At 39.4% G+C, this 22,513-nt stretch overlaps 1 protein-coding gene across 1 annotated transcript in view; it reads right to left on the bottom strand.

Moving 5' to 3' along the window:
• The window catches only part of ADAMTS5 (ADAM metallopeptidase with thrombospondin type 1 motif 5), a 47,812-nt gene that overhangs the window by 6,866 nt on the left and 18,433 nt on the right, over positions 1-22,513 (bottom strand). Inside the window, exons 3-7 of the mRNA XM_004757449.3 lie at positions 16,661-16,828; positions 7,562-7,845; positions 6,357-6,540; positions 5,821-5,996; positions 3,859-4,034 (exon numbers count right to left, since the gene is read on the bottom strand). Of these exons, the coding sequence (XP_004757506.1) occupies positions 3,859-4,034; positions 5,821-5,996; positions 6,357-6,540; positions 7,562-7,845; positions 16,661-16,828 (988 nt within the window). The remainder of the gene's footprint in view (positions 1-3,858; positions 4,035-5,820; positions 5,997-6,356; positions 6,541-7,561; positions 7,846-16,660; positions 16,829-22,513) is intronic.

Raw genomic sequence — 22,513 nt, 5'->3', positions numbered from 1 at the left:
GTAACACAAAGTTTTAATGTAGTTAAGAGATTCATTTAAAATTGGCTTCAAAGATTAGCTTTCTTATAACAAAATAAAATTAAAATTAGACTATGATATTGTATACATTTTTATTATGATGTTCAAAATTAGGATGATGTTAGCAACCTTTTTTTTAAATGTATACCGACTTCATTTAAAGATTTACAAAAACATTATACATCTGCCCTCACTCTCACAGAAAGCTTTAAATTAATGTGTCTCAAACTCATTTGCATATTAAAATCATGTGGAGAGCTTTTAAACATTTTAAGCCCCAGACCCCAGGCCAATTAAACCCCATCTGTCAGGATGGGCATAGGCAGCAGGACTTTGGGAGTCCTTCCAAATGAGCAGAGCAGTTGGGGAACCACAGGTTTCACTGTTGAACTAGAGACAGAGTAGAAGCTCTGCTTCTATTTCAACTAGAATAGCGGATTTCTTGAGTAGAAAACAAATGAAATATAAAATTCTCTAAGTGCGTAACCATAACTTACCAATATCATCAAAAGAAAAAAATAACCTTTAATGCCATAGCAAATTTCCTCTGATACTTTTGTGTCCATGAACACTATGATAGATTGAGTGAGGTTTTATGATGGGTGACAAATAAAGTAGGTCTCTAATGAGCTATCATCTGTTCAGGAAAATGGACAAAGGCATCAATATCTCTAGTATCCGTAGCTTAGGACAGAAATGCCAATTAAGTGCCAAGGGACTATACCAGTAAGGAGTCATTTGTGAAACCCTTTGCCTCTATAAGTAATTTTATAATAAGGTCACCCCATGTTTTGCTTTCTTAGTTATTTGAATATAAAGAAATAAATTGTCTGTGAAGTTTGATGTGTGTGAAATTTAATTAACTACCACTAAATTCTTATTCAGGTTTGGAGGTGATAGGGCAACTGATTCATACCCTGAAAATCCAAGTGTATTTCCCCTGCTCAGGCATTCCCTCTGAATTAGAGGGGAGGCTCCTCCAGAGGGAAGCCTGCTGTCTACTGGGCATCTGATGGACAGGGACTGATGGCTACACAGGGGTCAGAGTTTCCTACTGCTGGGAAGAGAGAAAATACAGTACTGATGTTGCTTATCCATTCAGCGTGACTCATTATTTTTAGTTTTGTAATACAGTTTAGATTTGTTACAGGACTTATTTATTTGAAATATCTAACAGCAAGAGATCATATGCAAACCTACAGTGGCTTCGAACAAAACCAGGAGGGATGTTGGAGAGAATATATCATCTTACATAGAAAACATACAAAGTGTAGGTATATATATTAAACATATAAAGTGTTTGAACAAGTGCACTCTAAAACCAATTGCAGTGTTAGGCTCTAAAGCCATGACCCTTTACTCATAGTTTACTCCTTTCCTGAAATCTTCCCCACCCCCCCTCTGCCAATCATACTTTCTAACAGTCATGTGAAAATATGTTCTGGTTGTATTCAGAGTTTAAATGATACATATCAGAGTGTAAAGAAAATAAAGAATGCAGGGTAAGGGAAACTGGTAGGAGAGCATTTTTTTAATGCTTATTCCTGAGAGCCTGTCTCAGATTCATGAGAAACAGTTGGGACTGGCAGCACTTCCGGGGTCTTCAGACGGAGCTTCCCAAGGCCACGGCCAGTGGGAGGACTGGTGCCTTGATCTCTTAGCACCTTAGTAAAATATGATTCTCTTATTCTCCTGGTACTGAGCAACAGAAGGACTGAGTTGCCATTTACTGAGATGAAGAACATTGAGAGAGGGGTGAATTGAGGTTACGGTCCTATTTGTGAAGTGGCTTTAGCTTGATGAAATATTTTAATATGCATGATCTCATTGGATCCTCACAGCAATATGAACTTGCAAGAACATTACTATTAATTCCATTTGACTCTCAAGAATTCTGATAGTAAAAAAAAACAAAAAAACAAAATAAAAAATAAAAATGAAGTGACTCTCGAGAGATCACACAGTCTTTGTAAATCACCGAACCAGAGCTTGATTACAAAGATTTCAGCTCCAAGATCAATGTCCTTCTTTATACACTACACTAGGCCAAGGTAATTTATCTGGAAACGTTAAACAGACCATTTGTACCACATAATATAATCTTGGTCAAATCAATTTGCAAGCTGTCAGGTTGCCCACCACTTATTGCTCTCATGAATTTCTTCATCTTTTCATGGGACAACAAATGTGCAGACACTGGTTGCCAACACAAAAAACAAAATGCCAAATTTACTATTTAGAAAAAGTGGCTTCTAAGTTTATGTAGGAACACTAACACTACATAGTACCTAGTATATAAGGTATTTTTTTTTAAGATTTTATTTATTTATTTGACAGACAAAGATCACAAGTAGGCAGAGAGGCAGGCAGAGAGAGATGGTGAAGCAGACTTCCCACTGACCAGAGAGCCCAATGTGGGGCTCGATCCCAGGACCCTGAGATCATGACCTGAGCTGAAGGCAGAGGGTTAACCCACTGAACCACCCAGGTGCCCCTACATAAGGTATTTTATTTCCTACTTGATTCCTGAATTTCTTCTTCTTCCTTCCTTCTTTCTTTTTTTTCTGCCCTAAGATATAGACTTTGCTTTGACATTCATCGGCCATGCAAAATGAGATGAGCCCTAAACTTTCAGAGTCCCAGTTTCCTAGACTTCATCATTTCTAAAGTGTCTTGCACCTTTGCAATATATAAAACTGCAGTACACGGTAGACATGTGGGATATTTTATAAATAGAATTCAATAGAATTGGATGAATAATTACTAACTCACTAGTAAATAGGATTAGTAATGCATATTTAAAGACAGAATAAATTCTTTAGCCATGCTATTTTTTTTATTGTATGAAAGATAATTTAATAAATCCTTATGGCTACTAGGTTTACATATTACCCTCCAGCTAAAAAGAACACAGCACACCCATCAAGAAAAATACAGGTGCACTGGACCAATACCACTCAGCCTAAGAGTGGTTTGGTGAAGAAGAAAGACAATCCTGCATTCCAGCAGACCCTTTAGCCGTTCCCTGATCCTCACAGATAACATAATATTTAACAGAGGGATGCCTGGGTGGCTCGGTTGGTTTCGGCTCAGGGCATGATCTCATGGGTCACAGGGTTGAGCCCCTCGTAGAGCGCTGGATCAGGTCAGTGGGGAGTCTGCTCGAACATTCTCTCCCTTTGCCCCTCTCCCCACGTGTGTGTGTGCATGTTCCCACTCTTTCTAAAATAAGTCAATAAACCTTAAAAAATATTTAATTCCAGAAATTGGTACTTTATAAACTTGCATATTTAAAATGAAAGCATAATCAAAGACCGTAAGAGGAAGCAGACATTATTGTACGTTCTTTATAGAGTCGATATAAACCAGGAGCGCTCACTATAAATGACACTGCTGCCTCCAGCCCTGCAGTTAACTGACGTTTGCAATGGGACATGTCTTCTCAAGAAAAATACAGCTTAGTGAAAATGTGTCTGTAAAATGAAATAATTATGATGGAAACCAGCCGTCCTCCCCTAAATGCGGTTTCAGGAATAACAGATCTGCCAGAAATCGCTAGTGGGGATTTCACAGCTTTTTTGTTTTCGGTGCTCGCATGCTGTAAGATCTTGACCTCAGAGCCACGCAGTTTCTCTGCTTCCAGAAGCCGTGGGAGTTTGCACTCTGCAACCAGAGCTTTCTCACGCCCTCTTTGGTTGTCATACGTAGGATATATTACTAGGGCCATGCTGGACCTCCTCCCAGAGACACCTTACGATGTAACACAAGTCCCCTTTTCTCAGTGGTGCAAGTCTAAAGCCTCGCTTGATGCCTGTCAGGGCAATGATTCTCTCACCTTACCTTTTTTTATTGAAAGTTCCAATCACCTTTGTGCAGCTGGAGTTGTCTCCCCCACACACGGCACACTTGTCATACTGCAGCTTTGAGCCGATGATGCCATCACAGCCGGTGCGTACACACTTGCCCCGGACACAGACGGAGTTACTATACGGCCTGCATTCGGTCCCATCTGTCACCTGAATAACAAGGACCCCGTTAGCAATGGGAAGGTACCTGTGCACAGGTACTTGGTTTTCATGGTAAAACAGCAAGTTCCAATTTGTGGAGTTTTGTGTTTGACAAGGATAGTGCATCGAAAAATAACCAACCAACCCCAAACCCTAGTGGCCTGAAAAATCCTGATGTCTTGCCAGAAAGCAGATCTGGGATAAATCTGGGTTATGCCCTTTTTCTCTTGAGCTTAATTCCAAATATGCCAGGAGACCTAAGGTACCCATTTCCCTTGCTGCTGTGTGAAGCACAGTCCCCAGGACGATTTCCCTTAGCCTGGGGGACTTGTCACTTGTGTGGAGAGCAGAAAATGAACATGCTCCAGATTGTGGAGATCCTTCTTTGTGGCGTGATTGTTACTATAGAAATAGATTTGAAAATCTGAAATTGACATTCAAAACCTTGTTAATGGCTGGAAAGCATTCCCTATCGTGCGCTGAACTGTCAGATGCTGAAATCGAAACCAATGAATTAGCGTAGAAAGAGTCTGGGGAAGTCAGAGGAAAGTACTTGCTGGGAGACTCTGACTGCATGTTGAGTAAAGGAATCAGTATGTTCTTAAAAAGCAGTTATGGGGGCGCCTGGGTGGCTCAGACGGTGAAGCAGCTGCCTTGGGCTCAAGTCATCATCCCAGAGTCCTGGGATGGACCCCGCGTCGGGCTCTCTGCTCAGCGGGGAACCTGCTTCTCCCTGTTGCTCCTCCTACTGGTGCTCTCAGTCTCTCTCTCTGTCAATTAAATAAATAAAATCTTAAAAAAAAAAAAAAAAGCTAGTTGTAAAATAGTCGATATATGGACTCCCTGGTTTGTACATGTGAGTATATATAAGAAATATGTACAGTCTTGTATGTAAATAAACAGATGTGCTTTGTACTTGTGTATATACAACTCTTTTCATGTGCGTGTATGTGCGTGTGTGTATGTGTGTGAACCGAAGCAGGACACACGTCAACAGGCTCACAGCTCTCCGGGTGGTGGCAATGCCAGCTGATATTTTTGCTCTTATTCTTTGTCCTATCTTTTAAGTGAAAATATATTATCTTGCAATAAAAAGACAAAGTATTTTAAAATTACTTAAGTTGGATGTTAACTTATTTTTCAGTCATATTTCACACATATCTGGAGGCCAGATTCAGATTTTAAATGTAGCACCTGTTTATAAATTAGAAAAAACATTATTTTATGTTGCTTCGTAACACCAATTGTGAGGAATAAAACTTAGTAACTTAGAAAATGCTGTCCTGTGAAAAATAAGGGATAATTTCACATGCATATATTACAATGTCAATACCTATAAGGACATTGGTTCATATTAAGGGTGCAAGACATTTAAAGGTCTGGGTCAGAGATGATGATCTTGAAACCTATTTTCATAAGTCACCAAAGAAATTCTTAATTAAATGATAGAAAAGTAGAGAGCTTTCTTGCTTTCAGTTTCCTATACCAACGTACTGAGGAAATTCAGGTTGTTTTCATGGCAGTTTTGAAGTGAAGGTCACACCTTACCTTCCCTGACAGTTACAACTTTTCCAAAATAGCTTTTAAAACATTAACTCGTTTTGTTTACAGGATATTTTTTGTTCTTCATATAAGTTTTGCAAACAAAGACACTACAGAGATGAAAATAAAACCCTCCAAAACTTAGTCATCCAATAAATAATGACAGTTGATATTTAGTATCTCTAGGCTTTATTCTACCAAATAATTTCTGGCGAGGACGCTTGCTGTTTCTGGACAGTCGGTGTGCGGTTACCTTTGGAGAAAACACCACGTAGTAACCAGTGCCCTTGGCTCTGCAGGTCAGTTTGCACACGTCTCCCAGCAGGACGCCTGCATATTTGGGGACCCACTCCACAAACGTTTTCACTCCTTTTGCGTCAGACTGATACCCATTTTTGGCCTCACACTGCTCGTGACGAAAAGATTTACCTAAAAAACAAACAAGTCATGTTATTACTTTGTTTCTTCTGAAACTCAGGCATAGTCATGTGCATTTGAGTAATTTTAACATGAAGATGAGAACTTTTTTTTCAGAGCTTCTTTACACACCAGTGCTGGGTTTTATCTGTACATGGGAGTTGAAAGCAACAATTATTTTCTTCCTACCCTCTAAATATCTGATTTTTTTATTAGTAGTTTAAAACATCGCTCATGTATTTGTTATTGATTCTCACACTGGTGGAACTGTGGAGTTCTCCAGGTGATTTCTCCAGCCTTCTCTATCTGCTACTGCTAGAATACAAATTACACGTGGCACATGGTGGTTGCCGACACTTGGGAGCAGCGTACCGTTAGGTGGGCAGGGCATGACATTGCAGGAGCGGTAGATGGCCCTCTTCCCCGTGCAGTAGCGGCCGCTGTTTCTGGGTGCGGGATTATTGCAGTGCCGGTAGGCAAACTGTACTCCTCCCCCACATGAGCGAGAACACTGGCCCCAAGGCCCCCAGGACCCCCAGTTGCCATGGCTTGATGTCTAAAATAGAAAATAGAAGACATTTTAATGCAGAAAGGAGGAAAAAAAAAAAAACATTCAAAACATATATTTAGAAATCACTTGCATCCGATGACATAGTGGAAATCCCGTCACAGGTATAAATTTTCATGGACTTGAACATGGCCACAGATATTGGACATTCTGGAATTATAGTGCAAATCCAATTCTAAGCAAGTCATTGCTTCTGCTCCCTGCCGCCCCCTGGCACTAGGATCTGGATGTTTCCCTGGCAGAACAGAGCACGCTATAAGGAGTCCTGGGTTTTTCTGTGCCTTCTGATGGTGCATTGCTGTTAATAACCACTTGAACCATAGCTAACTTTCTGTCAACTCTGATCCTGCATCTTGGACAAAATATATGATGCTAAAGATTGTGCATGATGCCTGGAATGGTTGGTTGCATTTACATTTTTTCTCCCTGTTTAGCATTGATATTCTGCATTCCCTTGTTGATACCACACATCCCATCAGAGACAGACCCTCTGTCACACGCATAATGCATTTGACCTGAGTTTGGCTTCAGTCTCATTAGACTAGAGTCCTTCTCTGTAGAGAGGGACTGTGACAGATATTGAAATGCACCCACGCCCCATGCACACACCACCTGCGCCCACACCACAGGGGAGTTGTAGACTCCGGGTCTATCATTCTGCAGGGTCTATCATTCTGTAGCAGGAAGCAGAGACACTTCTAGAGGGAAGACTATTATAAACCCCTCCGCTTAGGACTGGGTGATGAATTTCTTCTGGCTGCTGTCAGAGTATCTAAGAATGCACAGTTGTAGGACAGTCTTAGAAGACAGAAGCACTGTGCCTTCTGTTAGTGCTCTCCTCGGGACTTCGAAACTCAGAGATGAGCCCACAAATGCTCTGCTTGGGCATCTCAAGGAAAAATATTTTAACTGGGGAAGAAAGCCTTCTTGTGACAGTGCCCACACATGTCACAGGAATGGACTTCAGATCCTGTGTCCCCAGGCATTGCGTGACAAGCAAATCACTTACTGAATAATATTTTTTCTTGGTTTTGTCCACACACTTGCCCTGCAGGCAGATCCTCCCTTTCCCACATGGTGTTCCCTCCACGGCCGGCAGCTTCTTGGTGAGACACACCATCTGGCCTTGGCGCACCACGGCGCACCAGAGGCGGGCGCAGACGTCCATGCCGGGGCACACGGAGTACTCGGGCCCAAAAGTCAGGTTGCACTGCTGCGTGGCATCGTACGTCTGTCCGGGGAGTTCTTCCGGGCCCAGGATCTGCTTGCGGGGTAGATCTAGCAAACAGTTACCTAAAAGAATAACCAAGATTGACCACTGCTCTGTGTTTGGGTTTGAAGCTACTAAAATCCTGCATCTGAAAATTCAGTGCTCACAGATCTACAGGCTGAAGCCCTGGAGGAGGGCCTCCTTCGGGGCCGGTAGAGCGCACCTCTTTGCATTCCCGAACCCCGTCCAGGATTTTCCGTGGGCTAGCTATGTGCTCTGGGACATCTCTAATAATGGCAGTGGGATGATCAAATAAAATTATTTTGTAATAATTAGTTGTGAAAATAGCCATTGTGCTGAGGGAGTAGGAGAAATTGTCACAGACCTATAGGAAATAATATAATGGATATAATAGCAACGACAATAGTCATAGTAAATAAGCATTTACAACTCTGAGAAAGAGTTTATCCATGTTGTCTATACTTTTGTCTACTTTTAGATTTTCTCTTCCTCATGTGCCCACCCAAGTCTCCTCCCCATTAATTGCATAAACAATAAAAAAAAGTGAGACCTGATTCATTCTTGCCCTCAACAAGCATTTGGTCAGCACCTACAATGTTCTGGCATACTAGACATAGTATGATATTGGGATACTAGATATTGGGAAATACTAGATATTGGGAAATACATACTAGATATTGGGAAAACACACAAAAAAATCCAGATCCACCCCCTCCACCCCTGCGGTCTCCCACTAAGGTGGAGAAAACAGAAAAAATCAAGTATTTCTTCTGGACGTATGTGAATTTTAATAAAGAATTCAAGAGTCACAGAATAAAGGAGCAGTGGGCAAAGACAAGACATTATCTTTGATAATTTGGAATGAAACCCATCTTTTAATTCTTCTTCTTTGTCACCGTTTGGGTCTGTTCTTTAACACAACTAGTAGTTGTTGGGTACTCGAAGTATGTTGCACAAAGTTGGTGCTCTCCTTACATAATATGGGGGATATAAGGGAGTAAGTTTGGGGGAATCAATAGAAGTGGCCACATACTCGGGCAAAACAAATTCAGAAGCTGATACCTTCTTCCTCTCCCCTCAGAAGCTTCCCTAAGACTCCGTGACCTGTGGTTAACACCATGAATTGTCTCTGGGCCTACGGGATCATGCACATCGCCCTTCAGTTTCTGCCCACTTTTGTCTACTTAGGATTTTGGGATTTTCTCATCAACTATTCATAGTACTAAAAATAAAAAAAAATATTTGTTACACATTTACACCATTCTCCCTTTCTTTTCTTTTCTTTTTTTTTTTTTAAGATTTTATTTAATTATTTGACAGACAGAGATCACAGGTTGGCAGAGAGAGAGAGAGGGAAGCAGCTCCCCACCAAGCAGAGAACCTGATGCGGGGGCCTGATTCCAGGGACCCCGAGATCGTGACCTGTGCCGAAGGCAGAGGCTTAACCCACTGAGCCACCCAGGCACCCCACCATTCTCCCTTTTTAAAATATATTCACTTGTTGGGGCAACTGGGTGGCTCAGTGGGTTAAGCCTCTGCCTTCAGCTCAGATCATGATCTCAGGGTCCTGGGATCAAGCCCTGCATTGGGCTCTCTGCTCAGCGGGGAGCCTGTTTCCTCCTCTCTCTCTCTCTCTGCCTGCCTCTCTGTCTATGTGTGGTCTCTGTCTGTCAAATAAGTAAGTAAAATCTTTAAAAAATATGTATTCACTTGTTTAATCCTCACAAGAACTCCACAAAGCAGATTCTAGTATTTTCCTTTTCTTACAGATAAGGAAATTGAGAAATGGAAAAATTGGTCACTGAGCCAAGGTCACATAGCTATTAGGGGTTTATGCTTCATCGCGTAGCATCTTGCCTCTGCATGTGGATAGATTTCCTGTTTTACTGTGGACCTGGCAGGTATGTGGAGGAATCCTTCAAATAACAGATACTGTGTCTAATGGTGGAAACACCCAGTCTAAAGTCTAATTCTGGCCAAACACCAAGTGGCTGAGTGTTCTTGACCAAGCTAATTAATATCTCCTTAACGGATTTTCAAGTTCTGGGAAATGTCTCTCTTCTCACTGTGACTAACAGATAGAAAGGGTGACCAGAAAAATACAAAGCAATGACAGTTGATACTATGCTCAACGTATTTAACAATTTTAGATATATTCGAGTCATTCTTTTTACTTAACAAAAGAAAATCTCATTTCAATCCTACTTTCCACTGAGACATGGAAGAGTCAGCATGTTTTAAGTATACTGCAAATATTTTCGTTCAAGTTTCTTCAAAGGGAATACCTTAGAATTTGCCAATCTGTGATGGAAGCATTATATGAAAATGAATACGGAGCAGAGTTCCTATTTAATTTCCAAGCCAGAACGTTTGAAGAGGTAAAGCTTCTGAAGGCAAGCCAGAAAAAGCATTAAAAATCAGTAACCCGCCAAAGAGAACTTTGGGAGAAAAACATCCAGTTAAAAGAAAAACATCAACACCGAGTCAATAGGAAAGAATGATAGTAAACCCTCACTAAACCTTGTTTAGTAAGATTAGGCATCGACAACTCCAAGAGAAGCGTTATCTTCATTGTTACATTAAAAAGAAAAAAAAAAAAAAGGGACGCCTGAGTGACTCAGTTGGTTAAGCAGCTGCCTTCGGCTCAGGTCATGATCTCAATATCCTGGGATCAAGTCCCGCATCGGGCTCCTTGCCCAGCAGGGAGCCTGCTTTTCCCTCTGCCTCTGCTGCCACTCTGCCTGCCTGTGTGCTCTCTCTCTCTCTCTTTCTCTCTCTCTCTCTGACAAATAAATAAATAAAATCTTAAAAAAAAAAAAAAGAAAAAAGAAAGAAAGGAAGAAGATTGTGTAAACCAGGGAATGCTCCACAGATTGCTGATGTTACAAGACTGTCAACAAATTTCTGAGACAGCGAGAATGCTCTCCAATTCTTCAAAAGTGCTGTTTTAAGAAACTCTTATTTTACTAAAAAGCACAGAACCGTTAAGACTGCACCACTAAGGATTAGCTGGGAAGTCTTCAACATGTGTGGGTACACGTGGCATGGATCCACCTTGTACGTCTCAAGCCAACATAACTCACCACCTCTTTGTGGACCTGTAGTCACTGACCTCTTTCTACCTCCAGAGGACATGATATGAGCAGAAAGAAATGTAGAATTCAATTTGAAATCAACTTATAACAAGTAGACTTCAAGATGTGGCCATCTCTTTAAAAAGCTTAATGCCACAGTAGAAGTTTTGTTCTGTTTTTGTTGATTTGAGTATAGCTGACAGATAATGGTACATTAGTTTCAGGTCCAAAGTATAAGTTTTAAAAAATGAATCACACTTTTGCTTTGCTATGAAAGATACTGTATCTCAGCTCTATGGTTTTCCCTTAGAGAAAGGGAACTGGGGTGGAGTTCCTGCTTATAATCAAATGATTTATTTCAGAATTGCCATTAATTTATTATTCCAATGTTCTCATCAGGATGTGTTGCTGCCTTAGTTTCTGTTTACCCTATACATTGAATTTTGACCATTTGCAATAAAATAGGTATAGACCTCTTTCGCAAATGGAATGCTTTCATTGTTGTACTATGGAACAACAACAAAAAATAATCTAGAGCCTGATTCTGAATCTCATGGTATAAAATATTTAAAATCTAATGCTGGATTATTGTCCATTAAAAAAAAAATGCTACAGTTTGGGGGAAGAATGAAAGAGATAATCTGTCAATCTTCCAGTATCATTTGCCTTGAGCTCTAAAAGTAGCCAATCTACTGCTGACTTTTCTGAATCTGCTTGACTTTTATTCTCAACCACTCCTTCCTACCTAGTTCACAAATATTTCACTTTATCCCCGTTTAAAATCCTATCTGGGCTTTGTTGCCAACATTTTGCCTGTTTGTTCTTTTCCACACATTGCCAACTTTTTTTTTTTTTTTTCCTCTCTGCATCCTTCTTTTCTTTTGTTTTAAGGTTTCCTATGTATAAAAATGGATAGCTTCCAAAAGAAAGACAATACAAATGTGTCCATATTGCCTTTTTTTTTTTTTTTGCCATCCGTGTTCAGTTAAATGCTTAAAGGTATAAAAGTTAAAAAGTAAAAGGCAGTGATTTGTGATGGATAAACAAAGGAAAGAAAGTGGAAGTCTCTCCGTGGCCACAGAGTATACTACGGGTGATGGAAGGTGTGCCAGACCGCTGGGAAACAGCAGAAAAATCGTGGCTTTTTTGTACCTGACAGCCAGCACTGTTTGTCCTTCATTTTAATGATTAATGAAAATTATCAGCTCAAAGTTAGCTCTTCTCTAGTCTTTTCATATTTTCTTCTCTGTTTCTAACGCTATGGTTATTTCTGTCCTCTCTTCCTTTCTAATACACAGGCATGAAATTAGGCATCAGCCCAGATATCCACGGCATATCAGAAATCAACATTCCTAATGAAACTCATCCATTGCAGATTGTCCCCTTTTACTTCCAAGCACAACTCCCTGGCCTGGCAACTCAAAGTTCTTTTAGGTCTTTATTTGAATGGCTAACATGAAAGAGAAACTGGTGTATTATGGGCATCAGTGGCAGATGAAAGGTGGAAGAGAACACTTAAAGGCGCTGAAATGTACAGACCATGGTTGCTGATCAAAAGTGATCCTGGGGGTCTGTTTGTGAAACTGTCACAAGCTTTAAGGGCTCTGTTTAGCAAAGGTGATGCCAAGGAAATTAGATGGAAAAGTGTCCTTGTTAAAGAATGAAGCATAGCTGTGTTGTTGTTGTTGTTGTTGTTGTTGTTTAACACAGATCACCGTGTCCTTACAATATAGGTCTTACGTGCAGACTCTTTCAAAGAACATATTTATTGTGAAAATTGAGATCCTATCATGACGGACCTTAAAATGTATGAGTACTACCTTAAAAACTGAACATTAAGATCTTATTTAATACTAGACTATAGTCTCCACAGACAAAGAATTCACAGAACTGGGAGAGCCAGGTTTCTAATAGCCTTTTATCTCCAAAGTTCTGTGTTTAGTGGATGCAGTGAACTTAGCTTTTCAAACATGCTGCATGTTACTATTTCACAGTTCTCTCTAGATTTTCCTTTGCAGTCTGTTGTCAAGAGGGTTCCTGAGCTGTGCCTGTTTGGGAGGTGGCCTTTTTCATCACCTGGCACCGTGGACTTAGGGAGGGAGCAGAGGCAGCTATCTTTCTTGGTTTCAAGGTTATAGGATTTGAGAAAGGAAATTCAATAACCTGCTTTCACTGCACAATTTCCTTGCCAGTGCTTACCTTTATTTCTGAGGCCTTGCCAGCTTGCCTAGAGCTAACTTGTATAAACACTGCAGAATGTCTATAAGGATCTTGGCAAAGGTGGTTGGGGAGGGGGGTTCCCCTGAGACATGGCTTCTCCTTTTCTGAATCACAAATCTGTAGGCACAGTTATTTTAGCGTGTGCATGTAGATTTTTCAACCATAACCAAATTGCTACATAGTTCTTGGAACTAAATCAGGAAACACTCAGGATTAATGAATTTAAATTTGGCAGTGGGAGAGTGCTACAAATGTCCAGCTACTTATGGCTAATAATTTTAAAAACAAATCAAATGATTTGAACTTAGTTGTGCTTTAAGACCTCATTTCTCTAGAGCCACTGGAGGTGAGAGGGAGAGATGGGTTGTTATCTATAAATGGGTTTTCCAGAAAAAGAACTCTTTAGGTCCCATTGAAAAATTCTGTAATTCTTGGGAGAATATCTCCTTCAACATAGCAATGGTTTTGCAGCCTTTATATTAGTGTCACAATTCAGTTTTCCTCAGGAATTGCAAATCACTTTTTTTCTGAGTATCAATAATGGTATCATGTGAAATATGGAGATACCTTCGGGGATCATGGTGGTGTGATACTGTTTTTGACCCTTTGGGAAAAGGAGCCAGATCTCTGAACTGTCAATGATTCAGGGCTATACTTTACAGCTTTTCTGGTTTCTCCCTTATCATCAAATGATATTCCTTTTCACTCTCAGTCTATCTGTCTGAAGTGCACCCCCGGACCCCCTACCATAACTATTTCATTGCTTAAATCGTTATGGCCTATAAAATTAGTGCAGAAAAAGAGTAGAACTATTTCTATTAACTCAATGAATGGCTTGGGATGGAAGTCTGAGTCATTTCCTAGGAGCAACGTAAAACAATTTTACTACATGGTTTTTTGGTATCAGTGGAGTCTTCTAAGAAAGATGTGCTTCTTTTCCTTTCCTCTAGGACTTTGATGCTCTCCCTGGTTCTCTCGTAAGCTCTGAAGTTGAAATGTCAGAGCCTCAAACATCTCAAAATTGTGCTTATTAGTTTCTATCATCACACTTTCACTTTAACTTAAGTCAGTTTTCTGGTGACGGGGTAAAAGTTACTAGATTATTTGAATTCATGTTTAAATGACAGTGCTTAGAGCATACCACTGTTTCAATATCTGTGAGAACTATTTTCAAATGAGCATAGTTGAGCTTGGCTAACCCTAACCATGGTACCATTGCCTTCTTTGGCTTTCCATATTCTGAAATGACTTCATTCATTACAGGCTACTGATAAAATTAGTGTGTGTGCGCGTGTGCGCGTGTGTGTGTGCGTGTTTTGGTTGTAACACAGGACTGCCTAAACAATATATTAAAAAATGAGGGTCTAAGCTTGATGAAATGAGTTAATAAGTAGGCTTATCAGGTATTTATTGTTCCAAGAGTTTTGCTAATTTAATCAGTTTATTCAACATATCCATGGGAAATTCAGAAAAGATTATATCAGTGCCAGTAAACAAAATCCACCTCTACTAGACGTATGCTCCTTGGTTGTTATCTACCATGAGGATCTCTGGAATGGACACAGTGAGCTGTATAAAATATGTCATTTGTTGGAAAACTTTTAAAAAGCTGAGTGTGGAGACTTTTAAATACAGAAGTAATGTTAAGAAATGAAGACAATACTGAAAGCATATTTACTGCACAGAACGTAAGATCATGAATTCCACAAACATGAAATAAACGAATCATTCCAAAATTATGGCAAGAAGGAACAAAATTCTGCACAGCATTGTAATTAGCTGACCTAATACTTGCACAGGAAAAAAAGAATTGGTTCCATTTTAGCCATAACTATTTGCTGCCTTAGCAACTAAATCCGTTCATTTAGGGATTCAAACTTTAGCTCAAACTTTTGGAATGTGTAATGTGTGATTCTGAAATAAAATATTAATGTTATTTCATTTTCAGAAAACCTGAAATAAAAGGCAGCAAAAGCAATATTAAAAGTGGAGACTAGGGTTCCACCCAAGAGGGACTTTATTAGATCCTGACTTGGTCAGTGTGGACAGGGAGATAATTATGTAAACATTCACTGCAGAACTTTATCAGCATTAAATCAGCATTGTAAATTGAGCTACACAGAAAATTATCACTTAGTATTAGTCTAAAGGAAAAGCCTAATACATTGATTCCTAGTATTTTTTTTCCTAAATCTTTGCATTATTGGGATGTCCTTTTAATGAGCAGAGAACAGACTGTATTGTGGGAAATTTTAAACCAGGCTAGGCATGTGAATTGTTTTTAGGAATAGGATATTTTAAAAAGTTTAAAGTAACTAAAACATTACTGGTTCACCACTATTGCAGCAAAACTGAGTTAATGAACAGATTTTTCCTCCGAGAGACTGAAGAACTGTGTGGCAGAATTCCTTTTTGTCTAAAAGAGTTGAATTCATCAATTGTTTTGACATTACACAGCCAAAGTTCAAAGTGGTCAGCGTGCTATAATATCTTAGTATTATGAAATAGGCCATAAACTTTGTGGAACTAGGAAAAACAACTCTCTGAGACTCTCCTTAGCTAATTCTGAACCACACATCATGAGATAATTTTATGGACAGTTATTATGATCAAAAAATTTCTGTCATATTCAGTCCATACTCAGTCTTTTGGAAAGAGACAAATTTTAAGAGAAAAAAAGAAGGAATGAGAATAAGTCCATTTTTATAACATGAGAAACTTGAACTACCTTGGCGTCTGTAGTTGAATCACTTGACTTGAACGCATCTATCCTCCTGTGCCTCTAGTAGTTTCAAGTCCAAGGGATGTTAGGAAATTAGCAACAGCTTGTTTTGAAGACTACTTAAGGGTCAGAATTTATTATTTCTAAAAACCTCTACTTCTTTGGTATTTTTATGTAATTTACAGGACCAATCCCCGATTTGCAGAATTTAATAAAATAGATTATGCTCTTGAACTGTATCTAGCGGGTAACAGTCAAAGATTTTCTTTTGAAGTTCTTAAAGTGTTTTCCCGCCATTCAAATTGATTCTTCTCTTTCTGTTCTGCAGTTTTCACTCTACTTCCCGGAGAATCTGCTGTCAGGATGAAGCCAGATTCTTCCAGTGAATGCAAATCTAAAGAGCTTCCTTTTTGGTTTTCTGTTGCCATAAAGAGGATCCGACAGAATTGTCACCTACGTCTTAACCACACCCCTATAATAGGCATGTAACAAATAATTCTGAGAGTCATATTAATAGCAGGGAAACAAGATGTCTGCCAACATTCTCACAGGAAGCTAGTGGTGAAAGAGGGAATAAAAGCCAGGCTTTCAGGGCACTGGCGAGGCATTCTGTGTGGTCTCCCACACTGCTTCTCTTTTGAACTTCTCAATTCCAAAGCAAAAATACCATAGCTACAATGCCACCAAGGACGTTGGCATTATACACCAACAGACCATCCCTCTGCTCCTCTCCTGACCCTATCTAAACAACCACTGTCTCAGGAGGCATGGTGGGCTTCATGAGGATGTCATAAAGTAACACTGGTAATAATCTCCCCTAAGTGTTGTTATTGAGCCCGTGTTGTCTTAAATGATACATACCGTGGCCATCATCCAGGAATTCTGTGATGGTGGCTGAGGTGCACTTGGACCAGGGTTTGGATGCATCAATGCTCGTTAGGATAGAAGACATTAAGCGCTTATCTTCTGTGGAACCAAAGTTTTCTTCACAGAACTTGGAATCATCATGGGAGAGGCCAAGGAGATGTCCTAAAGCAGAGAAGAGAAGGAATGCAATAATGGGTGATTTTGCATTTCCACTTTTCTATGACAATTATACGAGCACTTGGTTTCCCATCTCCCAGCACCACCCCCTCCAAATGTGCATGAGTTCATTTTAACTGCCTTCTCATGCACAGGCTGGACCCCCAGGGAAATTAAAGCTGTGTGTAGTCAGAGCAGTCACTTTGGGTGAACATTTAGGGGAAAACTGAAAAATTACATTAAGGAGTGGATGCTCCCATAATCCATCTGGATCACACATGCTCAATGACATGTAGAAACGGGCCTTATTTAGAATCCAGAATTGGCAACTGTGGGATTATGTCATAGCCCTCACTACATATTATTCTGATTACTTGTCTAATTTTCTGCCTTCTCCGATCAATTACGAGCCCCACGAGATCAGAGAGCATCTCCTCCATCTACTGTTGAAATCTCTGTATTTAACTCAATGTTCTGCAAGTTGCAAGCACTTAATAGATGGTTTTTGAATATCAGTAACTTCTATTTTCTTGGCCAAGTTAATAGGTAGCTAACAATCTGAGAGATGATTCCCCCCAGATGACTGAGCCCCAGTCATCTGGGGGGAAAAGAAAGAGAAATTATGAATTTGCCGATTCCAGGCAAAGATAAGCTTGCTTTCACCCTTCCAATTCTTTCAGTTCTTTCATTTGCAAAGTTCTGCATGTTTACTAATCCCACAAAGGAATGATATATTTTGAAAACACACCCATTTACATTGTAGAAATGTCTAAAATACCAAGATGCCCATCATGGAGTGTTAAAGCTTAAAGAGAAAACAAATACTAGAAAGATAAGTCATTGTCCAAATTTATCAGTTTATCATTCTGCCTCGGTCCACCACACATGGTCTCTGCAATCCCACACTGCATTTCCAGTCTATCAAGCTAGGTATCCTAACCACATTCTTATCATCAAAATTGTTTTCTTATTATATAAGATTAATTTTCACATCATCTAAGGATAAAATGACACTCACCAGTAAATCTAAAATACTGTTTTAAAAAAAATTCCAAGGCAGTGGTTTGTATAGACTCTAAAAAAGCAGACAAGGAGATCTCAGTTGCTTTTCTTTTTTAGTAAAGCTTTATAGAATCGTACACATAGCATTAAAAAGGGTGTATAAAATACTACAGAAAAGTGATTAATGCATTCTTTTTGGGCTCCTGTATGCCAAAGGCAGGGACTTTTGGCCATGCTGCCAAAAAAAAAAAAAAAAAAAAAAAAAAAAAGGTCCAGCATGCAACAGTAAAACAGAGATGAAATCTTTCATGCCACATTCCAAGTACTTTTGGCCAACTTGTTAAATCACCAACACTTCGTAACAAAATTGTCCACTGAAGCAGCTGCTTGCTGCTATGGCTGAAGTTAAGTAGCTAGGGCTCGGTGACCTTCCAAAGCTCCACATTTTTATGGTATTTATGCAGTTATTTACTTCAATAGCATTTGCCAACCTAGCAAGTTTTCGGTGGGAAACCGTCCTGCTCTCACGTTTTATTTGCCCAGTAGCACGAATGCGCATCAGAGTCTGTGAAGTATGGCCCAAGTCATATGCAACAGACTGGCAGGGCTTCGTCCAAGTTTTGGGTGGTGTGTTGATTTCTTTTTCCTGCAACCCACAGGTCAGAAAAAACCCGAACATTTCATCATGCCCGGCTCAAAATGACTTGAAGTTACTTGGTACGTCTAATACTTAGAAGAGGCACTCTGAGAAGGCACCCTGTGCTCCTTGAACTTTTCTACCGTAGAATCTTTATCAGCTAACATTGTGGGATTTGTGTGGAAGTTTCACACCTGGGTTTTTTTCCCTGGCATAGAAAAGAAAGAGGGAAAGTGGCCTAAGGTGACCTCTGCCACATAACATTTATTTGAATCCAGGTTTTGTATTTTAGAAAAGTATGTGACTTCTAATTCTAGTTCATAAGATCGCCATATTTACTTAACAAAGCAATAGTCTTTTCCTCCATATATATGTAAATAATTAGCACTTTCTAGATGAATATTTTTAGGATTTTATTTATTTGAGAGAGAGAGAGAGAAAATATGAGCAGGAGGAGGTACAGAAACAGAGGGAGAAGCAGACTTCCCTCAGAGCAGGAAGCCTGACATGGGGCTGGGATTATGACCTGAGCTGAAGGCAGATGCTTAACCAACTGAACCATCAAGTGCCCCTAGATAAATTTTTATTATAGCATCCAAGTGATTTTCACTTCCTTTGGAGGATAAGTTTCAGATTTCTGGTTTAAAATACAAGCCATGTATGGGCACCTGGATGGCTCAGTGGGTTAAGCCTCTGCCTTCAGCTCAGGTCATGATCTCAGGGTCCTAAAATCGAGTCCTGCATCGGGCTCTCTGCTTGGCAGGGAGCCTGCTTCTTCCCTCTCTCTCTGCCTCCCTCTCCACCTACTTGTGATCTCTCTCCGTCAAATAAATAAATAAACTTTTTAAAAATAAATAAATAAATAAATAAATAAAATACAGGCCATGTCGCAAACACCAAATTCTCTTTGAGAAATCTGGCAGAGTACCTCAAATTTTTCTTTCATACAGAAAGAGGAGGCATCTAATTTTATAAAGATTTCAATTATATAAGGAAAGCCATTTATTTAAAAATATTTTGGTACAGTTTTATGAATCTTTTGGCATGTGACTTGGCATAATATTGTGAATTTTATGCTCTCTAAATTTGCTAATTTATCAATGTAACTTAATTGCTGCCAAAGATACATATAAGGTATTTTTATATGGACAACCAAAAAGATTGCCATTCTGAGCATGAACAAACCTTAGTTCCACTTCAACAAGAACTAAAAGAAGATGTGAATTTTGTCAGTTCTGCAAAGTGAGTCAGGAACGGGCTGCTTGAAGGTCAACTGAGAGACAGACTCTTTGGAGGAATGTTTTGTCTTCCATGAAGAAAGTCTGTCAGCTTGCTGGGAGAGGCATGCTCTCTCAAGGACACCAGGAGTCATGGTCAACGCGAAGAACATTTAAGCACCCATGGAAACAGGCAGCTAGTTCCAGTAACTGCAACCAGGACACAGTGAGAGAGACCCATGTGACTTCCCTTCAGGAGCTGGACAGGAATTAAAATGGAAGATCAATGGGAGGGACGTTTGGATGCTCTTCAGGAGGAACGTGACAGCCATACTAAGGACCGGGAACAGCAAAAGAGGTGGTTATTTTCAAATGGGATCCCCCAATCAAGATGCTAAGACATCTAATGTTGGTCTGAAATTTGCTCATATCTTTGAGCAAGAAATGGCAAGATATATACAAAGGCACAAGCTGTTTTAAAAGGACATTCACATTAGAGAAAACACACCATGGTGCTAAAAGATTATGAACAGAAAATCCAGAAATCCAAGAAATTTAAACTATAATGTTGTAGCTGACAATAATACAGTTCAAGCCGGTGTTGTGAAAGGCTTAATCAGAATGCATCATGATGTCACCGATCTCCTAGGACATCTGCCTTTTGCAGTGAGAGCTTGTTCATCAATCACCCACAGAGATGTTTAAAATCACAGGTGTGGGTTGGAGACTAAGCATTTTTCCACTAAGCAGCCTCTAGCAGGATTAGCACAGCTGGGATTTACAAAATATGTCCCAGAGAATAAGACAGCATGGGAAGAATATAAAGAATTGTTGGAGAGAATGTTTACAAGCCCTAAATTAACTGGTTGTTTTATCGAGCTGTATCTCATGATGAGTTTTTGGAACAACACAGAGCAGAGTTAGTTGAGACGTGAGGTCCTTGGAGGAGGCAGGGTGACAGGGCCATGAAACCCACAAAGAAAGGCAATATAGATATTTCTTTCTTGAGTCCATGTAGAAAAGAGGAGTGAAGAGAAGTCAGAGCAATTTTGAAGGTAAGAGTTTTGAAGAAGCTCAACCAAGCTCAGGCAGTAGAACCGTCCTGAGAAGCAACAATGCAGGTACTAAATTTAAGAAGGCAGTTCCCTGTCAGGGTTTCAAGTAGAGGCCCCAAGGTCTTGCTCTAAGGACGAATTAGTATTTGTATTTTTATTCATATTTTTATTTGGAGGTATTATTATTTTGTGATTAGTAGACATGCAAAAGATTGAAGACCAGTTTGTCGGCTTAAAGTAATCTCGCTCATGATGCTGTCTTTCTTAGTCAATCATTAGTTCTTGATTGGTGTAATTGGTAACCTCTCATCTCAAATCCTGAGGAGATGAAGGAACAAACACACTTGAGTAGTGGATGCACTAGTTAATAGCATTTGTATTTATATACAAAAGAAGGAAATAAAAGGTATTACAGGAGTCAGAGGGAAACTCAGAGAATAATGCAACCGTGTAATCCAATATTTTCCCACGTGATGCAGACCTCAGAACTCTATCTTGCTTTTTGAAATCATTTGTAAAAATCAAGATGTAAGTTGAAAATGCTTTTGGAGAGAATACTGATCTATTCTTAATAGATATTAAATCAAATCGCAAATACAACAATCTTGCTAACGAATGTCCATCACACAAAGTGACATCAGGAAAGACTTTATTTGGATGACATTAAGGAAAGGAATTTCACAGTAAATTATGTCAAAGCAAGGTCTCTAGGATAAGAGTCTGAATTATATTGTTATCTCAGGATTAGCCAATAATTAGTCAATGATAATTTCTCTAATATAATAATTATCTTCTTAAAGGCAAATGGCAACATTAAATTAAACTAAAGGCAACATTTCATTAAATACATTTCATCACTGATATTCACAATATAGACTTAAAAAGTATTTTGCCTCCTTAAATTCACAAATGAATCTGATGTTAGAAAATCTGAGATCATGTACACTGGGTGAAGACACGTAACGAGAAAGGAAAATATTGGTCCAGCTTTTTATTCAGCTCAGGTGTTACTGTACCATAAGGGCTGACTTATCACATTAACCTCAGGAAGGAAATCTGTTTGTTTTTCTAAACTTTGGTCTGAAAATTAAACAGAATTTCAAACTCTTGTCTCTTGACCCCAACTGACCAATGAACAAGGGGACACAGAACCACATCCTAAAAAAAAAAAAAAGTCACAAGCTCTGTAATGTGTTTACTTAAGAAAGCACTGCTCAGATGAAGCATCTGTTTCTTAATGAGGTCATGTTTTTATTTTACCTAATTTTCCAGCTGGGATTATTGAGGTGTAAGAAGATCTTGCCAGGGGTTGAAGAGTGAGCCAACAACTCACATGGGATCAGAATCCAGAATCCTTGAAGAAGAGATTCGGGAGCTCTAATAATTGGATTATACACGTCTATTCAAATGCAAATCTTTATATAGAAGTGATAAAATTCCCAAAGTCCCGTTTCAAAACATTAAACATACATGGTAAGTACATGTTGTATCAATTATTTAATTTGGAAGGAAGAAAACTCAATTTTTTCACCTTATAGCAAGCTGTGTCCATCTCCTTTTGAATCAAATTCAGGTTTACCTCCTGAAAAATGAACACTAACAGACCATTATAGGAAAGCAGAAAAACCCTGGGCTTTAGAGCCAGGTGAATTGGGTTCAGATCTGACCCTTGTTGTATACTAGTTGTTGGCCTCAGACAGGTCTGGAAACTTCTTAAAAACACTTGTATCTCTGTGTGTCAGTTTTTACTTACTTGATAAATTTTGATATTACTAGACAC

This window comes from Mustela putorius, unplaced genomic scaffold (assembly GCF_011764305.1).
Source record: "Mustela putorius furo isolate JIRA1106 unplaced genomic scaffold, ASM1176430v1.1 tig00000832_pilon_pilon_pilon, whole genome shotgun sequence".
In the NCBI taxonomy this organism is placed as follows: Eukaryota; Metazoa; Chordata; class Mammalia; order Carnivora; family Mustelidae; genus Mustela; species Mustela putorius.
Note: the sequence above shows the minus strand (reverse complement) of the source record. Positions and strands in the feature narration are given on the sequence as shown.